Source organism: Chelonoidis abingdonii, chromosome 25 (assembly GCF_003597395.2).
Source record: "Chelonoidis abingdonii isolate Lonesome George chromosome 25, CheloAbing_2.0, whole genome shotgun sequence".
Classification (NCBI taxonomy): Eukaryota; Metazoa; Chordata; order Testudines; family Testudinidae; genus Chelonoidis; species Chelonoidis abingdonii.
In genome coordinates, this window is record NC_133793.1 from 8,333,465 (window position 1) to 8,342,662 (window position 9,198).

The window sequence follows — 9,198 nt, forward strand, 5'->3', positions numbered from 1 at the left end:
CTTCCGTAGCTATCCCATTAGTTTCCCGCAGGTTTTCCCCCGCCCCTTTTGGAGTTCTGGGGGAAGAGCTACCCACAATGCAACGCTTCAGAAATCGACGTTAGCCTTGGACCATGGACGCACAACGCCGAATTACTGTGCCTAGTGTGGCCGCATAAAATCGAATTTATAATATCAGTTTTATAAAACCGATTTTAGCTAATTCGATATTATCCCATAGTGTAGACGTGGCCCCAGATCCAACCCGCTCCCCTCCCCAGAACTTTAGAGACATTTGGACCAAGATCTCAGCTTTGCATCTCCAGTACGTATCTATGCCTAATCCAATGAAGCACTGATCTTCTGACCTTGTCTTCAGTTCCGGCTTCCCAGAAGTCCAGGTCATACTTCAGATCGATAAAGGTGCTCTCCACACAGGAAGCCAGGGGGAAAGCGGCACTCACGTTGATTGTACTTTCCGTCATGCTCACTTCTAGTGCTGGGGGAGCCAGTTCCACTGTAATTGAGTGCCCAGATGTTAGAGCAGCACTCACATAGATCCCAGTATGCAGCCAAAAGCCAGTCACCCAAATAGGCCACGTACAAAGTAACCCAGGACACTAAGTTTTTGTGAAGCTCAGGCTCTTTCTTAGATGGATGCAAAGAGTTCAAAGCCAGTTCTCAGGCCTGCCGACAGCAAGGGTGGGCCCCAGGGCAGAAGAGTCAATGGGCCCCCACGTATGCACAAGCTGCACCCACGTGGCTGCGGGCCACTTGACATTTGGGTGGTGCTGTGCCCACGCTGGCTGGTGGTCAGCAAGCTGCCGGCTCCGCTGCTGGGCATGCTCTTCCGACACAGCCAGGGCTTCCACATGCACACCCAGTTGGGTTGCCAACTGTCTAATCGCGCAAACCCAAGGACGCTTGCCCCACCCCTACCCCTGCCCCTTCCACTGGGAGGGAATTTGGGTGTGGGTGGGGATGCCGGGTCAGACTCTGGGAGGGAGTTTGGACACAGGAAAGTGTGTGGTCTCTGGGAGGGAGTTTGGGTGTGGGAGGGGGTGTGGGCTCTTGGTGGGAGCTTGGTGCGGGATCTAGGCTGGGGCAGGGGGTTGGGGTACAGGAGCGGGTCAGGGGGTCAGCGCTTACCTTGGGCAGCTCCCAAAAGCGGCTGGCACACCCCTCTGGCAGTGTGTCCTAGGCGGGGGGTCTAAGAGGTCTCTGCGCGCCACTGTCCGCAGGCACCGCCCCACAGCTCCCATTGGCCACAGTTCCCAACCAATGGGAGCTGTGGAGTCAGTGCTTGCGGTGGGGAAAGTGCATGGAGACCCCCCTCTCCAGGGGCCGTAGGGACATGCCCGCTGCTTCCGGAGCAGCGCGGAGTGAGGGTGGGCAGGAAGCCTGCCTTAGCCCCGCTGCGCTGCCGGCGGTGGCCCCCAGTCCATTTTAATCACCCCGGCCCCTGACCAATTGCCCCCTTTACCCCCATCAGTGAGTCTGTCAGTGCTTGAAGCATCTGACTTGGGGGTAGCCACTTGATCTGCAGAAGCCATGATCTCAGTGAACATGTTGGATAATGAAGGACAAAGAGCCTGCGATCAGAAACTCCCCAACGGGCACTGTTCTTCCCCCAGGTGAGGTTATTGAGACTCAGCTCTCTGCATAGGGCCTACAGCTGTAGTGTGGGTCTGTTCTATTCAGGTTCTTATGCCGTGCCCATCACCATGGTATCTGAGCACCTTACGAAATCTTACAAGCGTGGAAGAGAGTAGAGGGAAACTCCAAACTCTTCTAGTGCTGTGGGAGCATCACACAAACATTCTCTCTGGAAAGGCCGTTCAGCCATAGCATAGACTAACAATAATGTACCATCAAAATGATATTCCATGAATTCCGACTCCACCCAGGGGGACTGGCGCCCTGCCGACAGGGCTTTGACACGGGCCTTGAACTTGTTGTACGGGTCTGACACACAAGTCAGATTGCAGATGGTTTGGGAAATATTTCTGCAGTGTTGGACCCTTTCCCACTGCTTTTTGTGATCCCATCTGAAAGAAGAAACAAAACCAACAGAGGGTTGAACATCTAGGGCTTCTTTGGGCTAGCAGGGGTGGGGTTTTGCAGAATTAGCACCAAATGTGGCTGAGGGCTTATGGCAGAGCTCTCCCCACATTTGCCTATTCCCAGGGATTGGCCTTGGCAAAGGGACAGAGCCCAAATTCTAATTATTTAAATGGCCCCAAAGATTTACATTCTGGTTTACAGCAACAGAATGAAAGGAAGGATTGCCCAGTGGTTAGGGTGCAAACCTGGAACTCGGGCAACCATGGATCAAATCCCTTTTTCTGACTCAGACTTCCTGGGTGACCTTGGGAAAATCACACACGCCATGACACTGGTGGTGGCATGGTGTAGGGTACATGTAGTGACAAACTGCAGTGAAAAGCGGGCTGCACAGGGAAGGCAGCAGGGAAATTCTCGGTTAGTGGGAAGCTGCTGCAGCCTGTCCTCACTGCCTCCTCCCTGCCAGAGCCTTTCCTGACTGATAGAGGCATTCCCTGCCACAGGGAAAGGCTCTGACAGCAGGGAGATAGCAGGACACTACACTGCTAAAAATAGCAATGCAGATATGGTAGGCCCAGCCTGGGCGTGTACGGCCGTGTAGGGTACACACACTAAGGTTCTGGCATGTCTCCACTCTACAGGGCTAAGCAGTGCTTTGCCGCCTACACTGCTATTTACTCCTGTGCTGGGAGGGGGCGTGCTATGTCTGAACTTCACACACCACGGTAAGCATAGACACAGCCTTAGTGTCCGTGCCTCAGTTTCCTCATCTGTAAAACAGGGTTAATAGCACTGCCCTGCCTTGCAGGGTAGTCAGGACGAGCAGCACCTTAAACATGGTCAGGCACTTAGATATTACAGCGATGGGGGCCATATAAGTACTTAAGGTAGAAGGAACGGGACTCAGTCTCTTTCCTAAAAAGCTTTGCAACCCCAGGCCAAGATTTTCAAATGTGACTTGGAATTTTAGGCACCTGTGGGGTTTTTTTGGGTACTCTACTTGAGCTGCCTTAAAAGGTCCTGATTTCCAGGGAGATGGTCCTCTGCAACTCCTGAGGATCAGGTCCCTTGAAAGTGTCTCACACTGGGGCCTGCAAGTCACTTTTGAAACTCTTAGCTTAAGCATATTGGGCCTGCTCCAGGCCTGTGGAGGCCAGTGGAAAGGCTCCCATTGACATCCCTGTGAGATGGATCAGGATCTGCAAGTCCTCCCATTGTGGGCTGCACAAGCAGGGCCTGGGGATGGAGAGGCCAACACAGGCAGGAGGAGAGGCAGCCCAAGGGAGGGAAGGCTGGTGGAGGATCAAAGGAAGGGGAGGTTTGAAGCAATGGGTTTTAAGGAGAGATAAGAGAGAGATTGTGCTTGGTAGATGAAAACAAGGGGCCAGATTCTCCACTTCATCTGGCCAGATGAAAACAAGGGGCCAGATTCCTGCTGGTGAAACGCCATTTCTCCAGTTATACGGTCATCAACGGACAGACTCCTACTGACTTGGCTCAGGCCCCAAAGGAACCAGACCCTTGGGGACGGACACCACCTGGAGAGGGAGGCAAAGCCGGAAGCAGGGGCCAGCTGAAGGGAGCAGCAGAGAGAGAGAGGAGGGCAGAGCCTGGGGCAGGCAAGATTAAGGAACTTGAAACTGCAGTGGTAAGAGACAGGAAGCCAGAGAGGAACCACAGGGGTGTGCTCAGAATGGCAGGGGAGAAAGGGAATTGTAGCAGCCAGGCTGCGTGGGGTGCAGTAGGAGGGTCCCCGTAACAGCACAGAGAGCAAACACGGCCCTGCTGACCTGGGCAGCGCTGGGGAACACTTTTAACCAGGCTCTAAGCTGCCTGAACCCCAGCTCCCCTCAGTGCTCTACACAGGGTTGCCAACTTTTAATCGCACAAAACAGAACACCCTGGCCCCATCCCCCACCCTACCTGTTCCCTGGGGCCCCACCACTGCCCCTTCTGTTAGACCTTACCCCCTACTCACTCCATCCCCCCTCCCTCTCTCTTCCCACCCTCTCCCCCACCCTCACTCACTTGCTCATTTTCACTGGGCTGAAGCAGGGGGTTGGGATGTAGGAGAGGGAATGGCTCTGGGTGGGGCCAGGGATGAGGGGTTTGGGGTGCAGGAGGGGGGTCTGGGCTGGGGCTGAGGGGTTTGGAGTTTGGGAGGGGGCTCTGGGCAGGGGCAGGGGTTGGGTGAGGGAGGGGGACTGGCTCTGGGCTGGGGACAGGCTCTGGGTAGGACCAAAATGAGTAAGTTCAGAGTGTGGGAGGGGGCTCAGGGCTCCGGGGGGTTGGAGTGTGTGTGTGGGAGGTGAGGGCTCTGGGGGTGTGGGCTCTGGCTGGGGCCCAGGATGAGACATTTGGGGTGGAGGAGGGGGCTCCGGCCTGGGGCTGAGGGGTTTGGAGTGGGAGGGGGCTCTGGGCTGGGGCAAGTGGTTGGGGCGCAGGAGGGAGTGGGAGATGCAGGCTCCAGGAGGGTGTTTGGGTGCAGGAGGGGTCTCAGGGCTGGGGCAGAGGTTTGGGGTGTGGGAGAGGGTTCGGGGTGTTGGCTCCAGGCGGCTCTTACCTCAGGTGGCTTCTGGGAAGCTGCCAGCATGTCCCTCAGTTCCTAGGTGGAGGCGTGGCCAGGTGGCTCTGTGCGTTGCCTCACCCTCAGGCATCACTCCCGCAGCTCCCAATGGCTGAAGTTCCCAGCCAATGGGAATTGCAGAGCCAGTGCTCATGGGAGGGGCAAGGTGCAGAGTCACCCTGGCAGCGTCTCCACCTAGAGGCTGCAGGGACATGTCCCTGCTTCTGGAGAGCCACGTGGAGCCAGGTAGGGAGCCTACCAGCCCCGCACAAACAGGACTTTTAATGGCCTAATCAGTGGTGCTGACTGTAGTCGCCAGGTTCCCTTTTCGACTGGGTGTTCAAGTTGAAAACCAGCCATCTGGCAATCCTAGCTCTACAAGGGACGGCCTTGTAGCTGATCAGTTTGTTTGCGGGCCTGGACCATCCAGCATAAAAAGCTAGGAACGGACCCTGCTAATAGAACTGCCACCCACAGTTCTCCCCACACCCCACCTGCCATGGGGAACAAGCCCCAGGCACTCCTAGTCACTTTCCCTTGCGGGACACCCACCTTCGGTACCTCACAGTATACAGCACATCTGGTGGGGACCCCTCCCCGGGGAGCCACATTAAAGCCATGCCAAAATCCTTCGACAGCAGCGTCACGTTGCGAGGGGGGGACGGTGGCACGGAGGGCTGCCACAGAGCTAAGGAGCCTGGAAAGGAAGGAAATAGGAAGGAAAAGCTATTTGAATGCTCCAGGCTTGATTCTGGGGCTGGGACTGGTTTGGGCGCTCATGGGAGAACAGCACGTGTGAGGACCTACTGCTCTCTGATGCCTTTCTGCAGCGCTCCTGATGGGCGTGATTCACCCCAGCCCTGAGGGGTGTTGGGACCAAGTTTTGATTTTGCCCATCTTCCTGCCCCTCAGGCTTTGTCCTTCAAGCGCAAGAACCAGCTTGGTGCATCTGAGTCCAGCCTCAGTGAGGTCATAGGCTGCCCACACTTTTCTCAACCCCTGGGAGCAGCTTGGGGTTCAGATCCAGCTCTGGGGAAAGGACTGGATCAGTTCTTAGTTGACATGCTCTGGTTTGACAGTGCTGCCTTCAGTTCTTATGGCAATTCCTCAGACAACTGTTTCAACTCCAATTTTTTAAAACATGTTTCTCCAAAAGTTCCAGATTTCTGAGTTCGAAGCAGGTCACGGCCCTGCCAGCCCTACACACCAGGCACCTGGGGTTTTCAGGACAGAACCAATTTCTATCTATCCCTGCTCCTTCAGGAGGATGCTTTTTAGGGTGGGTCCACATCTGAGGTGGGGGTGTGATGCCCAGCTCATGTAAATGTACTTGCATTAGCTCAGCATGAGCCAGTCCCTAAAAACAGCAGTATGTCCACAGCAGCACTGGTAGCGGCTCGGACTAGCCATCCTGAGAACAATCCCGCCTGTGCCCCCACGGACACACTGCTAGTTTTAGGCATTACTAGAGCATAGCTAGTGTGGGTATATCTCCATGAACAGGGAATCGCACCTCCCATTTCAAATGTGGGCATATCTGAGAGGAAAACCTTTAATTTGATATTTATCCACCCCAGAGCCTTACATTTCACTCCTGTTTACATGGCCAAGGCCCCGTCCACAGAGACTGTGAGTGTTTCGGCAAAGACAAAGCAAAAAGCACATGCTATGCTTAGACTATGCCTTTAGCATGAGCAAAGCAGCACAAAGATTTCCATACTGTACCTAGAATCTGCTGTAAGGAAGACAGAGCCACCAGGATTCTAATTCTCCCGGCAGACATGCTGAAGCTGAGACTTGTAATGTGTTTCTTTTCTCATGACCACTTTCATTATCCAGTTTCCTGTAATAAGTTACGTTGCCAGTCAGCCACCTACAGGAGAACACAGGAACCACTCCCTGAGATAAAGGTAGCCTCACACATCAGCTGCAGTTCAAAGACAGAGCTATAGTTTGAACACAGGACACCTGTGTGTAAGGGCATGGAGCTCCCGGTTTAATGATTGCTGTAATAAAAGAAAACAGCTCTCAATCTTCAATGATAAATACACTCTAGCCTTCCTTTCCAAAGTGTTTTACAAATAATTCTGCTTCCAAATAGCCCTCTGGTGTTGGGAAGTATTCTTAGATCCATACATAGATTTTAGGGGCAGAAGAGATCATTATGATTACCTAGCCCAGTGGTCTCCAACCTTTTCCGGGTGGCAGGCGCCAGACGATGAGCCACCGAGGACCGTGGCCGGCAGACAAGCATCCGCCAAAATGCCACTGAGAAGCAGCAACGTCAAGAGGCATCACCGCTGAAATGCTGCTGAAGTAGCATCATCAAGAGGCGTCACCACCAAAATGCCGCCGAAAATCACCTCTTGATGACGCTGCTTTTTGGCGGTAATGCCTCTTGATTACGCCGCTTTTCGGCAGCATTTCGGCAGATGCTTGTCCTCCGGCCAGTACACGGGCACACATAGATGCCCCAACGGGCGCCATTGCGCCCGTGGGCAATGCGTTGGGGACCACTGACCTAGCCTGCATATCTAGTAGCAGGCCAAAGGATTTCATCCAGTCATTCCTGTGTTGAGCCTATATCTTTGGGTTCAGCATATTTTGAGAAGACATTATTATGCTCATTTTACAGATGAGGAAACTGAGTCACAGAGATGTGAAAGTGACCTGCCAAAGTCACACTGAATCAGTGGCAGAGCTGGGACTGGACTCCAGGTCTACACCCAGTCACACCCCTGGGCACTTTCTCACAGAGACCATAGGTTTCTCCTTGGTGTATTGAGAACTGTTAATGCTCCAGGCTGACCCAGTGCACCCCCTTGCCAGTGGGTGTGGTGTTGCAGGTAAGCCCTGACGATTTTTCTCTCACCAGCATTTCAAAAAGTCCAGACAGACTGATAGACGATTGTGGAGAGTTTCACTGATTAACAAAAAAGGCAATGCAGAACATAAAACTTTCACTCCAGCATTTCCACACCCCCAGCATCTCTGCTAGTGCAGATGCTCTAAGCTAACGAGAGAAATGTTGAAATTTCTCCACCAAGCTCTACCCAGAGGCTGGTTTGCTCACTGCCTGCCTGCATTGCACAGTGGAACCTTCACTTGCAGGAGAACCAAAGCAGGGGAGCAGGGTATGGGCAGCCACTGTTTTGTTCCTGTCATTGGCCCTGGGGCATCCCCTCATCCCCCTTTCCCGGACACATTCCCGGCCACTCTCCAGATATGCTCAAGTCCTGGGCACCAACAACTCTTTAGGATGCCTCAAATCTCAGTGAGGGATCTACTGTGTCTGTTAATGAGGCTGGAGGGCAGATGCTGCATCTGTGATGCTCCCCTGTGGTGGTGAACAGGACAGCTGGGGAGAGACACGCACACAGGAGGTGTGAGCAGTGCACAGAGAGACAGCGAATGCACATGTGTGTGCTAGGGCTGCCTGCACATATGTGCCTAGAATGAAAGGCTGACACACAGGGTTGTTGATAGCCAGGTGATCTTTATCCCTAGGCCCCAGTCATCTGACATGCTTCAGGGTTATAACAGGTTAATATCCCCATCCATGGCAGAGGTCAGACAGCATTCATTGACTACAGTGCCGAAAGAGGGTGACTGACCAGGGTGAAGGTAGAGGAAGTTTCCAGACCTGGAATGGGGTTGCACAGGAAGGCGAGTAGCAATTTCTGACTTTTCTCCCCACTCTGAAGCAGAGTGAGAAGCAGCATCTAGGCAAACACCTCACTTCAGGTCTTCCTAAGAGCCCTGGAGGCAGGTCATTATAAAAGAGAACATGCAATTTTTAGCAAGAGTTAGCAGACCCCGACCTCCGTGCCTGAGTGTCCCTGTAGAACATCAGGGGTGAAAAGGCCTCACGGAAGCCAATGGCAAAACTCCCTTTGACTTCAACAGGGTCAAGGTTTCAGCCCCCAAAAACTAACTAAACCACAGCAAAGAAACAAGCTAACATGGCAGGTCAGTACCAGCAGGTGGTGCTGCCTAGCAAGCAAAACCCATGGATAGTTAGCACACGGAATGCAGGAGGAGACAGGTATTAATCTGGGATGGTATTGAGACTCATTTAGGAAATTGAAATGTGCTTTATTAAAACTCCCTCCACCTCCAGTATCCTCCAGTGCCCTTTTCTGTACTGGCTTTTCAAAGGTGTCCACTAACTTTGGGCATCCAATATGAGACCCTTACAGCCGAATTCTGCTCTCATGCCAGCATACCAAGAGTTCAGTGGGGCTGTGTGGTCTCCAGATTGCCTGAGCCAGAACCTTAAACAGTGTGTAAAATCCAGGTTGTCCCTCAGCGTGTAGGGCACTGGCCTGGAAGTCGGGAGAGCTGGATGCTTTTCCCAGCTCTGCCCTTGATCTATCTGTGTCTCTTTCCCCTGACAGAACAGGTCATGCAGGGGGAGGAGTGGCACTAAATGTGAAAGAAAACGTAGATTCAAATGAAGTGAAAATCTTAAGTGAATCCACATGTTCCATAGAACCTCTATGGATAGAAATGTCATGCTCTAATAAAAATATAACATTAGGGATCTATTATCGACCACCTGACCAGGACAATAATAGTGATGATGAAAT

General features: G+C 53.0%; 1 protein-coding gene across 2 annotated transcripts in view; it reads right to left on the reverse strand.

The window, feature by feature from the left end:
- The window catches only part of IFNLR1 (interferon lambda receptor 1), a 12,323-nt gene extending 5,877 nt beyond the window's left edge, over positions 1-6,446 (reverse strand). Inside the window, exons 1-4 of one of the 2 annotated variants that reach the window (XM_032789548.2) lie at positions 6,335-6,446; positions 5,162-5,306; positions 1,849-2,027; positions 348-496 (exon numbers count right to left, since the gene is read on the reverse strand). In XM_032789548.2, coding sequence (XP_032645439.1) covers positions 348-496; positions 1,849-2,027; positions 5,162-5,306; positions 6,335-6,392 — 531 coding nt within the window. In that variant the 5' untranslated portion in view covers positions 6,393-6,446. The remainder of the gene's footprint in view (positions 1-347; positions 497-1,848; positions 2,028-5,161; positions 5,307-6,334) is intronic. The other variant, XM_032789547.2, reaches the window with a different exon arrangement.
- Positions 6,447-9,198: the final 2,752 nt, after the last annotated feature.